General features: G+C 41.5%; 1 protein-coding gene across 2 annotated transcripts; it reads left to right on the forward strand.

Moving 5' to 3' along the window:
• The first annotated feature begins 3,172 nt into the window (after positions 1–3,172).
• LOC310823425 (integrin alpha-E-like) lies at positions 3,173–18,745 on the forward strand. Of its 2 annotated transcripts, none has more exons than XM_083696281.1 (31): positions 3,173–3,319; positions 3,554–3,659; positions 3,808–3,896; positions 4,016–4,080; positions 4,869–4,977; positions 5,191–5,295; positions 5,662–5,783; positions 5,988–6,139; positions 6,270–6,429; positions 6,530–6,680; positions 6,786–6,856; positions 7,251–7,377; positions 7,880–8,016; positions 9,038–9,175; positions 9,370–9,591; positions 10,001–10,137; positions 10,317–10,462; positions 10,622–10,785; positions 14,600–14,719; positions 14,947–15,020; positions 15,171–15,306; positions 15,460–15,561; positions 15,664–15,743; positions 15,869–15,949; positions 16,065–16,134; positions 16,232–16,333; positions 16,427–16,462; positions 16,764–16,850; positions 17,156–17,242; positions 17,426–17,536; positions 17,626–18,745. In XM_083696281.1, exons 1-31 carry the CDS (start codon positions 3,289–3,291, stop codon positions 17,659–17,661), a joined length of 3,354 nt encoding a protein of 1,117 aa, XP_083552407.1. In that variant the 5' UTR covers positions 3,173–3,288; the 3' UTR covers positions 17,662–18,745. The 2 variants fall into 2 exon arrangements, with proteins under 2 accessions (XP_083552407.1, XP_083552408.1); XM_083696282.1 differs by having other exon boundaries at positions 16,430–16,462.
• The last annotated feature ends 38 nt before the right edge of the window (positions 18,746–18,783 follow it).

Genomic DNA, 18,783 nt, shown 5'->3' on the forward strand with positions numbered 1-18,783 from the left:
CATCAGGTGTGTACAGGGTCATACCTCCCAGCATTTCCTAGTGTTCCTGTTTTTTTTTTTTTTTTCTTCTTCTTAGTGTGTTTCTGACTTGTGCCTTTTTGCCTACCCCTTATCAGATTATCTGCCTGCCTTTTTGAACTGCCTACCTCTGTACCGAACCCTGCTTTGCCTACCCCCTTCCTGGATTATCTGCCTCCCCATTGACTGCCTACCTGTGTACCGTACCTTTTGTAAAGTAAAGACTATTCTTTTGATTCAAGTTGATTGTTGTCTCTGAGTCATGCGTTTGACTCCTTTGCCTGAGTATTCCTGCCATTACAGTACGAACTGGCCAACTATGGACTCAGCCGGCTTACACACTGTGCGCTCTGCGCTTCAATCCCATGTCACCATGACGAGCTATTCACCTCTATCTGCCAGGGGGTGAGTGAGCTGACGAATGCCACAAGGGTTTCCAGGCTTCCATTGGCGGCCAGGTTAGCAAACTGGAGACCTGCTTACGGTGTCTTGTGTCCCACAACCCAGCCACCTGGAGCAGGCACCTCATCTGGGTTGAGTATGCCCACAACATCCTGCAGCGCTCTGCTTCTGCTCTCTCCCCCTTCCAGTGTGCCTATGGTTATCAGCCCCCATTGTTCCCTGACCTGGAGGCAGATGTCAGCATCCCGTCTGCTCAGGCGCTCATTTGCCAGTGTCGCCGCACCTGGAGCCGGGCCCGGCAGGTACTCCTCAGGACCTCGGGCTGGTACAAACAGATGGCAAACCACCGGCAAACTCCTGCCCCCACCTACTGGCCTGGGCAGAAGGTCTTGCTTTCCACCCGAGACCTCCCCCTGTATGTTGAATCCCGCAAACTGGCTCCCCGGTTTGTGGGTCCCTTCCCCAAGATTTTTGTCTCCGAGTAGTGCATTTGAGTCCTTTGCCTGAGTACTCCGACCATTATATTCAGTGCTTCTCTGGACGTATAGAACAGCACTAACTACATTTGCCTATTGCAATTGAGGTCAACATTGTAGTCCAATGTATTTGTCCACCTATAACACATCACTAACACAATCATTTGGTCTTGATCATGACCAATATAAAAAAAGAATGTAGCATTTAGAATTTCCAAGACACAATGAAAATTACTGAATAAGCTACGGTGCAGGGAGGTGAAACCAAAGAATGAAGTCTCCTCACATTTAAAATCAATGCAAATGTCAGATGTTTCATTGTGCTATGCTGCTGGTTGAAACACATCGGAAACAAAAACTTAGTAAAATAGAACATCTGAAATTGGGGATTGATACAAAGTGTGTGTGGAGACTTTCTTCTTTTGATGGTTACAACCATTCTATGGACTTTCAATGATAGTATGAAGATGTCAGCGGTGCAACGACAGTGCTGGCAATGTAGATGTGCAGGCTAGATGGTGTGAAGGTTCACAGGTATCAGGGCTGGTGAGAGGGGAAAGTAACAACACATGTTTAAGACATTAGCATAAGATGTGGAAAGTGAATTGAGAGAAAATGTATAAAATAGCAGTAAACACAGGACAATTTTACATCTCCCTTGCTGCTAGGCTAGCCATAAAAAACACTAGGAGTGCTAGTATTGAGTTAGCGGAGGGTTTGGTCAGAGGGGTAGCAGGTGCTGGTTGGTGGTGGAACTTGTTGCTGACAATCGTGTAGATGTGCAGGCTGGATGGTGTGGAGAAACACCTGTTAAGCCAATTATCCTATTACTTTTGGTGCCCCAGAATAGGCCCTGAAATAGGGGGACTATGTGTAAAAAGTGTTGTCATTTCTAAATGGTGAAACCAATATGTACACAAATACCCTCAGATAAAATCTGAGAATCTCTACATTAATCTCATAGCAATTGGAGTAGCAAACATTTGAAGTGCAGAGCCAAAAGAAGAACAAATGCTTCACTGTCCCATTACTTACTCAGGGCACTGTCCCATTACTTACTCAGGGCACTGTATCATTTCTTGGTCTCCGCTGTCCACATGCACGGGTGCGACAAGAAACAATGAGATATTCAGCACTTTAGTCTTTGATATTCTAAGCGGTCAAAACCATACATTTTCTGGTTGGGGGGTGTCCAAAAGCTCATTTAGAAAACACAGACTTATATGTTACAAACACATATGTTACTGTCTGATAAAACTTATTTTCACCTAATATGAAATCATTTAGTACGCGATGGTGGATATCTGGTAAAAATAGTGGAGGGGGGGGCAAAAACATACTTATGCCATCCTGATTTTAAAGTGGGGGGCAGTTGCCTCGTTTGACATATGGACCAGGCACCTATGGCTGGTGTCCATCTGGTATTAAGGAGACGACGTTCACATAAGTTGGCAATTCAGAGGTCGCAGGTTCAAAACTCGACTGAGCAACTCTGAATGCGAGGACTATTTACAGCAACTTAACAACCGTCACACTTAAACCATATTATATTTATTCTGCTATCTACCCTAATGCTACTGTTAATACATATATACTGCTAGATTGCATTGCCTATACAGCTCATATGCTGCTACACTGTTCGTACTGCAACCTATATTTATCTGCTTATAATGCCACTGCTAATTCATATACTGCTTACACTGCACTACTTGTACTATACTGCACTACTTACTGCTCATATACTGCACTACCTGTATATACTGTTCGTTGCACTTTCTGCTTTTTTGCACTTCTGGTTAGACGCTAACTGCATTTCGTTGTCTCTGTACTTGTACTCTGCACAATGACAATAAAGTTGAATCTAATCTAATCTAATCTAATCTAATCTAAATGTGTGTTTTTATAGTTAACCCTAGAGCATCCTGTCACCTCACTAGGCTCTCTCTATGGGCCAGGACCGAGAGAACTTCTGCTAACAGAAACGCATCTGTTCAGCACACATTTCTGTTCAGGGCTGCATCTGTGACACTGAAGAGAGCAGTCACAGGACACATCGAATTGAAATATACAAAAAAAAAACTTCTAAATAAAACTGAACTGAAAATACAAATGATGATACAAATTCAAATGATCTCAATGTGCCGTCAGGAAGGTACTTCTGCATACCACACAAACACTGGAGTACTGAACATGTGTCGTGATGTCATCTCTTCATAGGAACACTATTAATGAGCAGTCTTACTCAGATATGACCACTTCCCTATTCAGTGCACAGAGGACTATTCAGAAAAGCATGTGAGAGACATGTCAAAAGTTTGAAAGGCGCTAGTTACCACCATGTTTTAAGCAGCTTATTTTTCTCAAAGCTGTTTCAGACCTCTAAACTAGAAATATGATTTGGGGACATATAATTCTACTGACAGGTATGTACATGCATTTGTTTTGTATTAACTGAGGTAGTATTGTGTTAGTATTCATCAACATCTTTTTTGTTAAGAGTGGTGAAATAACTATACATACACTCTTAGAAAAGTGATTTGGCTATCCCTGTAAAATAATTATTTAAAGAATCCTCTTTGGTGCCATATAAAACCCCTTTTGGTTTTAGGTACAGTAGAACTTTTTTTTCCAACTTCTGAAATGTGTTTGTGTTACAGTAATCTGCTCAGCTACAGGCTTCAATGTTTTTACAAAGCCAGTAAAGCATTTTAAGAGGACAGATGATGTACTGTTTGGACAAACTACTGTTCAGTCCAAAGATGGGTAAGTTACTCCAGGGAGTCCATCATAGTGTTATGTTAAATTAAATTGTTACATTATTTACAAAATCATATCCAGATTTGTATTCATGATTTACATAAAATGTATCTTTATAAGATATCCTGTTATGTTCTCTGATCTGTTTCTACAGGGTTTTGGTTACATCCCCTTCATCTCAACCCCAGAAGTTTTGTAGATGTGCTTTGAACAAGGACGAATGTTCTGAAGTAATTATCCCAGGTGATGTACTCTATTATGACAAATCCAAATGTTTGATGAACAGTTTTCATACCATTAAGGGCCTGTGTTTGTTCACCTTTTCCTGACTGAATGAAAATCTCCTTATGTATTCTACACAGGTAGAGGACTCAAACCTATTGTATCAGCAGCCAGCATTTTGACTGAGAAAACCGAGGAGTACATGGTTAGTGGAAAGGTTTTCTACCCATAGAGATAACGCATATGATGGAATTGGTGTTTTGATGGACAATTATAATTTTCACATACTTGATCATTTATATAATTTATCGATGCAGATATTCCCCATTCCTCATTCTGTTCCATGCATTACAATGGGCTCGTCCTCTTATTTCTACCCCCCCCCCCCCACCAGTCTCCCCTGGTGCAGTATATCAGATTATTGTACTCCTGTCGTCTAGCCAACTGTCTCTCACCAAAGCCACAGCTTCCTCTTCTGTATGCGTGCATCACACTTTTGTGTGAAAAGCACCACTTCTGCCTTCCACACAACTTGCCTGCTCTCACAACTGTAAATCTTAACCAGGTCATTGCTGTAAAATAAGAATGTGTTTTCAGTCCATTTCCCTGCCAAAAATGCATGTTGGATGAATAGAAGAATAGAATGAATGGCATAAAACATGAATAAATATTGCACTGGCCAAACTGAGTAAAGCAAAAAAAAAGAAAGAAAAAAAACGTCCTCAAAAAGAGAGAGAGTTGAGCTAGTACTCTGACTTACGTCTGCTGCTGATTTGAGTCATGCTCTCTTTCTATGAGCACATCCAAAAAACCCTGGCAAAATGGCCCCCTGCCATATTGGTATTTTGTATTTTATGTTGTTAAACTTCAAGCAGGGAGCTATACAGAGCGGAGCCATCCAATTACGCCAAATTTGTATTACCATTTTCATTAAAATAATGGTTAAACCGACGTGAGTGTCCTGACTGAACAGCGCTAGTCTTCTTTCGCCAGGTCTGCCAACAAGTCAGGAAGAAAAAAAACATGAACGAGTATCTCAATGGGAAGTGTACACATCTGTCTAACCTTCAGATTCTGGATCAGATCAACCCTGCTCTTCTAGGTAAGCATCCCCATGTGCTCAACCAATGAAACAGCTAACCCTAACCCGAACCCGAACCCGAACCCGAACCCGAACCCGAACCTTAACAGTGTAAATGTTTGGTCTCAGATCAGTTAGAGACAATGATGTGTGCCAAATACAGTACGGGACCACCAGCACCAAATAAAATGTTATAATCATGATGCACAAGCCAATAACATTTCTGAATGACAGTTGTAGAGCAACTGGAAAGAAACATCTCTATCAACAGAAACAACAACAACAACAACAACAACAACAACAACAACAACACCAGTGAGGATGAGGATGAAAAGGACGGTACGGGTCTTCATTTCCCAATAATAAAGCAGTGGTCCTGCTGCACATTATTACCAAATAAGTTTGTGTGCTGAAATGCTCCTCTGTAAAACACTAAGAATGCAAAAGATAGCATCAGTCTGATATTTGTGCAAAAAGACACACAAGCCTCCAGAGATGTTTAGTTAAGATATTTGGCAAGGTAAACAATTTAGAATTCACAGTGCATACTGTATACAGCCGATTGAGTAATACAGAATCAGAATGATTTGCCTGACATCAGTGTATTCAATCTGTCTTATGTTGTACATTACAAAGTACAAATCAGTTGTATAGTTGTCCTATTCCTTTTACAATCAGTTGTTTGTAAATGGCTTTGTGTTTTAGATCCTGGAACTGAGATTGTATTCGTATTGGATGGATCCGGTAGCCTTGATCCACATGACTTTAAAAGGGCTAAAGATTTCATCTCTACTGTGATGACAAATGTTTGGGGGAAATGTTTGAATGTGAGTAGTGATCAACACAGCCACAGCATAAATCAACAAAGATGATCACAGTTGGCCCTATTTAACTACTAGCCAGAAAGCATATGATAGAATACAATCCAAAACTCCTTCTGGATGGGTGTTAGTAGGTTTTAATCAATGAATGAATCGTCGTGAATACCCTCTACTGTGATCATGAAAACCCTATTTTCTCTCTTTTAACAGTGTGAATTTGCTGTCGTTCAATATGGATCAAAAATCAGAGCTGAACTCTTACTAAAAGAGGGTGTTGATGGTGCCAAAGCTCTTGAGACGGTCAAAAACATTCAACAGATTTTGAATGCCACAGTGACTGCTTCTGCCATAATCTATGCAATGTAAGTACCATTGGCATGCTGCAGTAGATGCATACATTATATGTATACATGTATGTATCGCAAATCATCAAGAAGAATGAAAGAAGAACACAAAACAAGATACATTTGACATTTGTTCATGCATTTTCAGTGAACACGTCTTTGTTGCTGAGAATGGGTCAAAAGAGGACTCTAAAAAGATAGTAATTGTGGTGTCAGATGGAGCAATATCCCTTTGGGATAAGAAGGACAATATCGGCAAAGCTCTGAACTTGCTTGTTACTAATAACATCACAAGATTTGCTATTGGGGTAAGTATTCACTAATAAACATCTTTCTGAGCAATTAAAGATGTAATTAAACAGGCAATCAAATCCAATTAACATCTGATTAACATTTATTTTATTACAGGTTGGAGATCAAATTCAAAACTCACCTGCCGCAATAGAAGAGATGAAAAGCATTAGCTCCAGTGCAGGCCACCTTTTCTTGGTAGATGACTACAAAGCCTTGGAGGGCATACTCTCTCAGTTAGAGACCAGTATCATCAAAGGAATCGAAGGTAATACTCAAAGGATGTATCATGTAAAAAATATGTCATCGTACAGTGTGTGTTTGCTTGTATATTACAATATTACAAAAACCTTTGATTTAATCTATAAAACAGGAATAAAGCAGGGGGAAGGCTTTCAATTTGAGCTTGCAGAGGCCGGATTCTCCAATCACATAGCACTTGATGTAAGTTTCATGCTCCAAGATCAGCATTTTTAGTCATTTTTTTATGTTGACTTTAAGCAGGATGAGGTATCTGTGGATTTGGGCGCATTATACCTTTAAGTATCAAAGAGGCCTAGACCATTTTTTTTTTTTATATATATATATATGTTTTTAGGGCATTTCTGCTTTATTGGGATAGAGACAGTAGAGATTGACAGGAAGGATGGGAGAGAGAGGAGGGATGACATGCAAGATAGGTCAAGGGTCGGAATCGAACCAGGAACCTTGCTACGCCACTAAGCGCCCAGGCCTAGACCATTTGATGATAATATCAGTAGCAACATCCATAACCAATAATGATGTAACCTGTCTTTCTCACTGGCGTCAGGCTCAAACATTCCCTTCTCATTCCTAGGGGTCGCATCTGTTTGGGGCCGTAGGGGCCTATGACTGGAGTGGGGGAGTGATCTTAAAGTATCCCAATCAGAAAAATGTGGCCTTTCTAAATGGACCCTCCTCAGGACCAAGGTTCTCCTACTTGGGTAAGAAAGGGTGAACAGTATCTAGTCTACATACTGTAGATCAGTGGTACTCCACCGTGGTCCTAGGTGTGAGGATCACTGCTACTATTCACTGGTTTGATGCTTTATTTTGTTCTTTATATAAGAATATGTTTAGATGTACAGTACACCAGTGGAGGCTAGTGGAGGTAGAAATTGGAGGACGGGCTCATTGTAATGCAAGTAAAGGAATGAGGAATCACACATGTTTGATACCACATTCCTCATTTCATTCCATGCATTACAATGAGCCTGTCCTCCAATTTCTGCCTGCACTAGCCTCCACTGGTGTACTGTACATCAGCTAAAATGTTCACATTAATTACATTGAAGTTAAAAACATCGTCATGGGACATACATTTTTATAGACACAAGCAGTATCAGCTACAGTATTCGGCCAATTACACATGTAGGTAATTCTTCGGTCATCCTCACCGCTTACTAAGGCCATAACCCTGGTTCCGTCTCTCTTTGTGTGTCACAGGTTACAGTGTGGTGTCAGCTTTTGACTCTTCTGGGACTCTGATTATCTCAGGGGCCCCTCGCTACAGTCTGACTGGGGGGGTTTACGTCTTCAATGCAGCCACACACAAGCAGCATCAGATACTACAGGGTGACCAGGTACAGCAGACTGCCCCTATTTGTACTGTAGCCACATACTTGATGATTTCTCGCCATATCCATCATAGAAATACATACAGAAAATCTATATAAAGAAATAAACAGGATATCAAGAAAAACACAGGATCTCTTTACTTTATCATTTTAATGTGTCAGGTACTGGTCTCCACTCCCTTAAGCCTAATGTCTGACACCACTGTTAGAGAGAACATAGCCACTGGTGGCCTGCCTGGCACATAGTGAGTTTGGATAGTCAAACCGGCATCCCTGGTAAGGGGTGCTGGGATGAAAAAGAATGAGCCATAAAGGTTTACCAAAGAACAACACAGCATTGTAATGAAATTGTTATTATTTGTATCCTCCATGAGATGACAATATGTGCCAGGAATTGTGCACACTCAATTGCTCCAACACATGCCTTTATACATCATTTCAAAAGGCATCCCAGTCAGCAGAGAAATTACAGCCCAGATCTGGCCAATGTCTGTTTTCTACCGGCATCCAGGCGTAGCCCAGATACAACTTTGTTCCCCGGGCCATTAGTGGGCCAGCTCTGGCTACCATTCCTCAGCCTTATCTTTGCCATGTGGACGTGGCCCAGGTCCCAACCACGCTCAGACCAAAGATGGCCCAGTAGCTATAGGAACGTATCAGACATTCCTCATACCAGAGCTGACCCACAGCAAATTGCCAACTCTCAGCCAGGGCTGGCCTCCCACATTTGGACCAGGTCTGGCCCATGTAATACTTGCCATTTCCGGCTCTCAGCCATATGCACTACCATGAGACCAGTTCTGACTAGGATTTGTTGAAGCATTTGAGTGTGAGGGCCCTACTCATTCTACTGCCTGGCAGATACTGCCACCTCATGGATACAAATGATAACAACTTCATTACAATACTGTGTTGTTAATTGGTAAACCTTTATGGCTTGTGAGTTTATGAATACTTCAAGGATACTTTTTTTTTTCAGTTAAGATTTGGAAACAAGCTTTATCTATTTATCTATGCTGCACTGTAGGTTGGCTCGTACTTTGGGTCGGTGCTTTGTACCCTGGACTCTGATAAAGACGGTAAAACAGACTACCTGCTCATTGGAGCCCCACACTTCTATCAGAGAGGAGAGGAGGGCAAAGTGTTTGTGTACAAGCTGCACCAGGTGAGTGGAATACATTTATATACATCAGGGGAGGATGATGTACTGTGATATACATATATATGTGGAGAGTGTATTATTGATCTAAAATGAGCTAATACCTTTGTAGCAATCCTGAAGTAAGGGGGAGAGCACCATTCTTCCCTCTTTGGACAAAAATGGAACTGTACTGCAGTTATCTTCTGCTTGTGTCCTAGGGGATGTTTGTCAAGGAAGACTGGGAGTGGCGGGGCCAGGACGGATACATTTTTGCCAGGTTTGGGTCAGCCATCGCCTCAGTCGGGGACCTGGACGGGAACGGATTGAATGACGTGGCAGTCGGGGCACCTCTGGAAGAAGATGCCAACAACCCTGGTTGCTCAGGGAGTATCTACATATACAATGTAGTGGAGGGCGGGATACAGAGTGACTTCTCACAGGTGAGTCTTTGGAAATGTTGATGACAAAGGGTCTCTCACACTGGCCCTCACCATGGCAGTAATAATAGTTTATGGTGTGATTCCAACATTATCTAACTAAACTGAACTCACATTGTTGCCATGAATTAAAGTGTGGTAAATACTAATGGTGTGTTTATGACATGTACTAGAAAACTAACCCAAACCCTAACCCTTCGAAACTTGTTGCACAAAGTTGACACCCGAGTTTCCCACTTGAATGGGAAAGAGTGTCAGAATTAACCAGTAGGAAGCTCTACGCAAATAACTTATGTTCATTTTAACTCTGAGTAACTCTGAGTTTCCGACTTGTCATGTGTGCACCATTTTGTCAGGTGTCATGATATGTTCATAATGGTGTAATAACACTCCATATGTTCCTGTCATCCAGAGGATTTCAGCTGCGGACATGAAAATGAAACTCCGCCATTTCGGCCAATCGGTCAGTGCTTTTTCTACAGAGACTGATCATCACGCAAGACAGGTTTATATCAGCATTGGGAGCCAAAGCACTGTCACTGTCCTGGAGTAAGTAAACAGCATAACAGCGTGGACTGGAGCGCCCCACATTAACTACAGTATATACTGTCTCTATATCCATCACAAATTTGTTGCAGTTCTGTCGCTCGTTACTTCATGAAATGCTAGGTGTCCTGTAGACTGTAGGCAGTGCTTCTGACTAATCTTAACTCTGATGTTTCCTGCAGAACTCTCCCTGTCATTGTCTTTAAACCCAAGCTGACCTTGACCCCCGGGATTATCACCCTACCACGGCAGATGAATACAGATGAATACAATTACCAAGTCACCTTGAAGATCTGCCTCAATACACAAACAAAAGGGAACATTGCCAGTACGCACGTTTCTCAAACCTTAGATACACTCTTAAAAAAAACTTTTGGGTTCCATGTAAACTTTTGGGTTTTTTAAGAGTGTATACTTAAACCAAAGAATTACAATTTTTTGAGAAATTATTTCTTATTCCTTTGGTCATTTTATATTCACCTTTCAGGTTCCGAACATCTTCCTATATCCTACAACATTGATCTGGATGCAGGTCAAGATTCAGGTCAAAATAAAAAGCGTCTGTCTTTTGACAACAAAGAAGATAGTGAGAGTGTCTACAGATTGGAATATGATACAGATTGCCTGAAGACCATCAAACTGCACTTCACGGTAGGATGATATTAGTGGTGAGGGTGTCATTCTCCTGTATGTATAATTTCCATTTTAAACATTTAGCATTTAAACAGACGCCTTTATCCAAAGCGACTTACAACAAGTACATTTGTCCAAAGTAAATGAATCATCTATACATCAGTCATCATAAGAAAAACAAATCTATGCTTGGACCAGGGGCCATTGGCAGTCACAATGCTAGAAGAAGGAAGAATTACTTTTATTTATTTTTTAATTTTTTATTTAGAGTAGAGAAACTGTACAGGGGGTTAGTGGGGATGAAGAGGTATTTAGGAGGGACAGTCAAGATGTAGCCTGAAAGATGTGTCTTCAGTCTATGGCGGAAGATAGGTAGTGACTCTGCAGTCCTGACAGCAGTGGGAAGCTCATTCCACCACCAGGGCGCCAGGACAGTGAAAAGCCGTAACTGAATAGCACGACCGTGGCATCCACGTAGAGGCGGCATTGCCAGGCGGCCAGCTGAGATGGAAGAACGGAGTGATCGGGCAGGGGTTTGTGGGCTGACCATTGCTTGCAAGTAGGGAGGAGTTGCTTTTGCCGCCCGGTAGGCAAACACCAGGGTCTTGAATCTGATGCAAGCTGGGGAGATTGAACACTAGACGGGCGGCAGCATTCTGGATGAGCTGCAGAGGTCTGATGGCGGAGGCGGGGAGCCCGGCCAAGAGTTGTACTGCTTCTCTCGTGAGGAATGGATGTATCCTTCTGATGTTGTAGAGGAAGAATCTACAGGAGCGTGCTGTCGCTGTGATGTTCACCGCACAAGATAAGTGGTTGTCAAGGATCACCCCAAGATTCTTGGCTGTCAGGGAGGAGGTCACAGTGGAGCTCTCTACTGTGATGGAGAAGTCTTGGAGAGGACAGGCTTTCCCATGGAGGAAGAGCAGCTCAGTCTTGTTAAGGTTGAGCTTGAGGTGGTGGGCTGACATCCAAGCAGAAATGTCTGCAAGAGACACAGAGATGAGTTGCCACCTGTGAGTCAGAGGGGGGGAAAGAGAGAAAGAGTTAAGTGTCATCTGCGTAGCAGTGGTAGAAGAAACCACGGGAGGAAATTACTGAGCCAAGAGATTTGGTATAAAGGAAGGACAGTAAGGGCCCTAGGACGGAGCCCTGGGGGACCCCAGTGGTGAGGGCTCGTGGAGAGAACAGCGACCCTCTCCACGTCACCTGGTAAGAGCAATCGGCAAACCAGGAGAATGCAAACCAGGAGAATGCAGAGCCAATGATGCCCAGTTCTGAGAGGGTGGAGAGAAGGATCAGGTGGTTTACTGTGTGGAATGCAGCAGACAGGTCCAGAAGAATGAGAAAAGAGGAGAGGGAGGAAGCTCGAGCAGAGTGGAGGGCCTCCGTGACAGCAAGGAAAGCAGTCTCAGTAGAGTGCCCAACTTTAAAACCGGATTGGTAAGGGTCAAGAAGGGTGTTCTGAAGGAGATAGTGAGACAATTGGTTAGAGACAGCACGTTCAAGGGTTTTAGATAAGAAGGAGAGAAGGGATACCGGTCTGTAGTTATGGACAGCAGACGGGTCAAGAGTTGGTTTCTTGACTCTGGCTGTCTTAAAGGCAGCTGGCACAGATCCTGTGGATAGAGAGGAATTGATTATGGTGGTAAGGAACTGAAGGAGGTCTTTGGAAATGGATTGGAGAAAAGGAGAGGGGATAGGATTGAGAGGGCAGGTGGTTACCCGCTTGCATGTGACCAGTTTTAGAATATCATCTGGGGAGAGGGGGGAAAAAGCTGATAAGAGACCGAGTGTAGCACAGTGGGTTTGGGAGGAGTGGTATATGGAGAGATAACCTTCTTTTCAAAGTAGGTGACAAAGTCATCTGCAGACAGGGAGGAGGGAGGAATGGGAGGAGGTGGGTTGAGGAGTGAGGAAAATGTGGAGAACAGTTTCCTTGGGTCAGAGGCGGAGGATTGAATTTTGGAATGGTAGTAGGAAGCTTTAGCAGCTGATGCAGAGGAGGTGTAGTTGAGGAGGAGGGAGAGATGAGGTTTTAGGTCATCAGGGAGGCCGGTTTTACTCCATTTCTCCTCAGCTGCCCGGAACCCTATTCTACGAGCTTGCAGGGTTTCAGACAGCCAATGAGCACATGAAGAGGATCGTGCTGGCCTTGAGGTCAGTGGACAGTCGAAGGATGAGGAAAGAGTGGACAGGAGGGTGGAGGAGGCTGCATCAGTGGATAGAAGGGAGAAGGATTTAACAGAAGGTAGGGAGGATAAGACAGAGGAAGAGAGAGCGGTGAGGGAGAGGGTACGTAAGTTGTGATGAGAGGATACAGTGTGTGTAGAGTCTGATTGGGAGGGGGTGGATTTGAGGGGAAGGGAGAAGGATACAAAATGATGATCAGAAACTGGAAGAGGGGTAACGGTAAGGTTGGAGGTATGGGAGGATCTGATGAAGACAAGGTCGAGCTGATTGCCCACCTTATGAGTCGGAGGAGAGTGGGACAGGGTAAGGTTGAAGGAGGAGAGAAGGTCAAGTACTCCAGACGAGTGAAGCATCTCTGACTGGATGTTGAAGTCACCCAGTAGTGTGAGCGGTGTGCCGTCCTCAGCAAAGAAGCTGAGAAGGGCATCCATCTCTTCTAAGAAGTCGCCAAGCTGACCTGGGGGACAATAGATAACAACAATGTTTAAGTTTGACAGGGGAGGTGACAGAAACAGCATGGAATTCGAAGGTAGATATGGACAGGTGTGACAGGAAAAGGACATTATGTGACACTTAGGTGAGATGAGGAGCCCTGTGCCTCCCCCTCAACCAGAGAGTCTAGGGGATTGAGAAAAGGAGTAGGCATCAGAGAGGGCTTCCGGAGTAGCTGTGTTTTCCGGTGTAATCCATGTCTCTGTGAAAGCAAGGAAGTGGAGGGACATGAAGCAGGTGTAAGCTGAGATAGCCTCTGCTTTCCGGACCGCTGACTGTGGCAGTTCCAAAGTCCTCCTGCAACAGTGAGGTTGTAGTCAGTTGAGCATGGTGGATAGACTAGATTAGATGGGTTGCAAGGGGGGTGGTAGTGTCTGTGTCCTCCTGAGGGATGAAATAACAGGAATTGTGAGAAGGCACATTGTGATATTTGCAGGTATAGAGATAGAGGGTTTGTGGGCAATACAAGATGTAGGTAGCGCTAAATACACTCAGAGTAGTGAAAAAATAATCAAATAGAATAAAAATACTTAGTAGTTTGGCCTTCCTCGATGGACTCCACAGATCGACTCCTTCATCTTCATGTCAGAAAGCTGTCACAGAGGCTGTCACTCTTTGACAGTCAGGATAGAAGTGCAGTTTCTGTAATTGCTGATGGCTTAGCAGGGTTGTAGCCCCTCCCACTCAGTCTGGAGACAGACTTTACCACTCAGCCAAAATGTGCTAGTTCTAGTCAGAGCTGAGTAGGCACTTAAGTACTTTGCAGAGAAGTTTTAGCCCCTCCCACTGGAGATTGACAGCAATTGGTTTCAAGCATTGTTTTCAACAGAAACTAGGTCCCAACTAGGTCGCAATACTATTAGCAACACACTGAGTTACACAAGATTAAATGAACTTAGTCTGGAGACAGACTTCACCACTCAGTCCAAATGTACTAGTTGTACCACCTCCACTTGACTTGCCTCGGCCATCAAGTTTATGGAAAATTGTAAAATCAGTTAACAATAGTATTGGTCCAATTAGCATCAGTCACAATTTGAAACTAGGATATAGGATTATTCAACGGACATCTGCCAGCCAGGTGAGAAGGAGAGAAGGAAGTCAATACAACTGTGAAACATGGGCGTATCCCTTATGCCCTCTTTTTCAGGGCTGCTATGACTGTTTCTCACCAATGGAGGTCAGGTTTACCTTCAAATTATCTTCAAACACCACTCAAAAACCACTCCGGATTATGGACGCATTTTCTCCCACAGTGATTACTGAAAAGGTTAATACAATTATTTGACTTATCAATTCATGAGGATATACAGTTTAATGATCTAATGTTTTATTGCAGAATAATGTCAACATCCATCCATTGGTTTATGTTGTAAGGATGTATTTTTAACCCAGTTATGTTATGATATCAAAACACAGTAAAATGAAATTAAATGCAATCATAACTAATCATAAGCACATACTGTAATGGCCTGTGTGTTGTTGTTTAAAATCTAGATTCAATTTGAGAAGGATTGTAAGATACAGGACAAATGTGTGGAAAACATATCCCTGTTGGATTCAAAGCTAAGGTTAGTAAGGTTTCAATCACAATACTGTACTTACATATGCTCACTGCTTGTATACCAACAATTGAAACAGATCATTAGATATAATGTAATGTATACCTTATCTTATATCAATATTTGCTTGTCTTTTTCGTAATGTGATTTGTATAATAGCCAGGACATGATCATAATTGGATCGACCGAGAACATAGAGATATTCTTCAACCTGACCAACACTGGGGACAGTGCCTACATGACAACGCTTGTTTTGACATACCCCAACATTCTTCTCTTTAACAAGTTCTCCCCGGTAATTTTTGCTGAATTAAAGACAGATCCATTAGTTTAAATAATTTTAAAACTGAAATTATAATATCAATCTGTAATCTAATTTTGCAATAACTGACCAATGAGTCAATGACTGACTGATCAACTTAGCTATTCTCACTGTTCTCTTCAACAGTCAAAGAAAATGGAGGGGACTGTGTGTGAGAATGAACGGAAAGAGAAGTTTTCCTATTTGAAGTGTCGTCTCTTACGTCCAGTCTTCAAGAAAAATGTCCAGGTAGACACATCTGCCAGTCTTGGGGCTTTATCCAAATGTCTAATTTCAATCCATACATGTCCTTTTTCTCTAACATTTTTCCTTCTTGTTTGGATTTTATAGGTCAGTTTCAACATCTCCTGGCAGTTAGAGGACAAGAAATCTGAGATGAGAAATGCTGACATCACTGCAAACTTAACATGGTTTGAAACTTTCCAGTAAATCACATGTACAGTACACCATGGTCACATTTGACAATTGTTTCAGAGATTTTGTGCGGATATTTAATCTAACTGGGTTTGCAAAATGTTTTCCTACCGTCTGATAGTGAGAATGGCGGTACCCGTGTATTGGACACTAAGAAGTACCCCTTTCAGATAAAGAATGCTCTTAAAGTCCAACTGACTGGGTGAGTTACAATTGAGAGATTGTAGAGGGATTTGAAAAGTCATTATGGATGCCACTTACATGAAGTGTTTGTTTATTTATTTATTAATTACATTTTTGATATCATGCTGTTACAGGGAGGCCACTCCAAACATGGTGAAAATCACAGACAAAATGGAAAAGCAACCTCTGACATTTAAGTTTGACGTATGTTTGCTATGTTTGCTCAGCACAAAAAATAATGTGTATGCAAACTCATTTTCGTATACTGTGTATGTTTCACAAACAATACTTTTTCTTCCAGATTCATGGCGAGAACAAATACAACGCAACTATACATGTAAACATTAGCTTTACAGTACAGGCCCATTACACAGACCTAGAGATCATACGTTTCACACCCAGGGTATGTCAAAAACATCCAAACATTTCTTTTCATGTGAAATGGTATCTCACGTTTGGTCTGTAAATTCATCATATGGTTTGGTCTGGATTTCAGAAGATATGTGCGCTCCTTGCCGTTCCAGAAGAGAAAGTAAGTTCCATAACCATTAACCCCAGAACATGGGATTATTCATGAAGGCCAATTTGAGTTTTGAAATACATAAAACATGAATCCATATAAATACAACATACAGCATATACACGAAGACACAAAAAAGTCAGAATTCAAAAGGAGGTCAGAATTCAGTGACAGACATATTAGCATTAAGAAGTAGTTATGGCCTTGGGGATTAATGATTCTGAACTCTAGCAGTCTTAAACCTGTCCATATCATATTACATTAATGGGTGGCAATGGGTGCTTCTAAGTGCTTCTCATTGTTATTTCTCTAGCCATTTAGAGAGTATCTCATCAAGTGTACAGTGACATATGAGCAGGAGATCATCATCGAGGCTGAAGCTTCAATAAAAGATGTTCAGGTTGGTGCACTTTTACTGAGTTTGATTATAATCTGCAGATTAAGTGAAGAAATTAAAAATTAGCATTAAAAGTTAACGAAAATATGATCTTGACTAAAAGATGATTAAGCAGTTAAAATAGCAACACCTGTATGAGTTATAGGTGAAACTTTGTGCATTTGCACGTGTGTGAGAGTGAGGCAGTATGTGATTTAAAAGTGTATGGCTTATTCAATCTATTTTTCTGCCTTTTATGCTCCATTTAGGGTTAGGGTTAGGTTTAGGCACCCTAACTGGGCACTCTCTGACACTCTCTATTTATCCAGGGTACATCTGAGAAGATTACAGCTAAAGGCATTCTGGGAATCGATGAAGAGCAATATGAAGCTCTGGAAATGATATCCATGGAATCGGTAGGTTACCGTTGTCAGATTTGTTAGAAAGTTTTCACCATTCTTTGTCTACAATTAGTCAAATTAAAAAGTCAGAGTCTAGACAATAGTGTTAAATAAAGGAAGTTAAAATGTCTTTTAAGTGTTGTTCATAAAGTGTTGTTCATTTTTGTTATGTATGACAAACTCTGTTTTTAACCTGAGGTGGAGGTGATGATTATCAAACTGACTGTAGAAAAATCCATGGCTGCCATCATCGGAGGCTCCATAGGAGGCTTTTTGGTCCTGGCTATAATCATCGTCATACTTTTTCAGGTATAGTATGTGTGACTGTCTTGTATATTTTTGTATTTTAAAAGTATCAAGGGATCACAGTTCTAATATTTTCTTTTTTTAATTTGCAGTGTGGCTTCTTCAAAAGACGGCAAGAAGTGGAGTGACCATGGAGATGCAAAGTGATGCTCTCACACTGGTTACATTAGCGCTAAATCAGCCAATTTTCACCCCCTCACCCTGACATGCAAAAGCTCATTTTGCTAAAGTTTGTTGGCTTTTAACTAAGGACTGTGTAGTCTAATGTGATAAGAAATCGATTAACATTATATCATTAACCACACAGTCAACACTTAAGCATACATTTGATGTAAATAATTAGCAACAAAAATCCAGTAGCATCTTGAGTCTAAGATTTGCACTGCATGTCACTTTGCTATAGACAAAGCAGCCGACTTGTACATTGCCTCCATACTTGCATTAGTTACTTTGGCTGTTGTCATAAGAGATGCATACCAACCCCCATAAAAACATCCATTTATAATTACTAGGCAATTACTTTCTAGATTCTAGGAAATCACTTTTGCCTGATTTAGAGTAACTGTTGATCTTTCCACTCTACAACAGTAAGTTCTTGTGAGATACCGGACCACAAATCACGTACTGTATGTATGGGAAAGAGAAGATTGCTGTTGTGGTTTAGCATTGCAAGAAGCACCTGCATAGCACTAAATTGAACTTGACTGTGAACTTTCAGTTTAGTCTTCAAACAGGTGTTCAAACAGGTGAAAGTGATTTTGACACAACCATAAAAGGATGGTCTAAAACAGTGGATTGGCCAGTTCTATCCAACAGTCAATATGTGTATACTGTAATTAAGAACTTTGTGCAGTATACAAGAGAGGTTAGATCATTTAGAAGGAGCTCTTATTCATGTATGTTCATTCAACTCATAGATCAGGGTAAGATTATTTTTTTGGGGTTATATCTGTTTCAACTGTTTTAAATTCATTCATTTTCTGCATATACCTGTATTTATATGTAACGTCTGGACCTGGGTTGTTGTAGTTGCCAACTTTGATCATGAGAAATGTGATAATGATGTGAACTGTTTTACTTTTTTTAAATTTTCAAATGCAATGTATATTTTGAATACAGTGTTTTGATGTAGGCCTATACAGTAAGATACACTTGTTTTGCTTCACGACACCAAAGGTTTTTTCTCAACACAAATAAACTGGAAAAAAAGAGTTAACTTTATAGACAACAGTATATGGAATGGGGGAGTT

This window comes from Argentina silus (genome assembly GCF_951799395.1).
Source record: "Argentina silus genome assembly, chromosome: X".
NCBI lineage: Eukaryota > Metazoa > Chordata > Actinopteri > Argentiniformes > Argentinidae > Argentina > Argentina silus.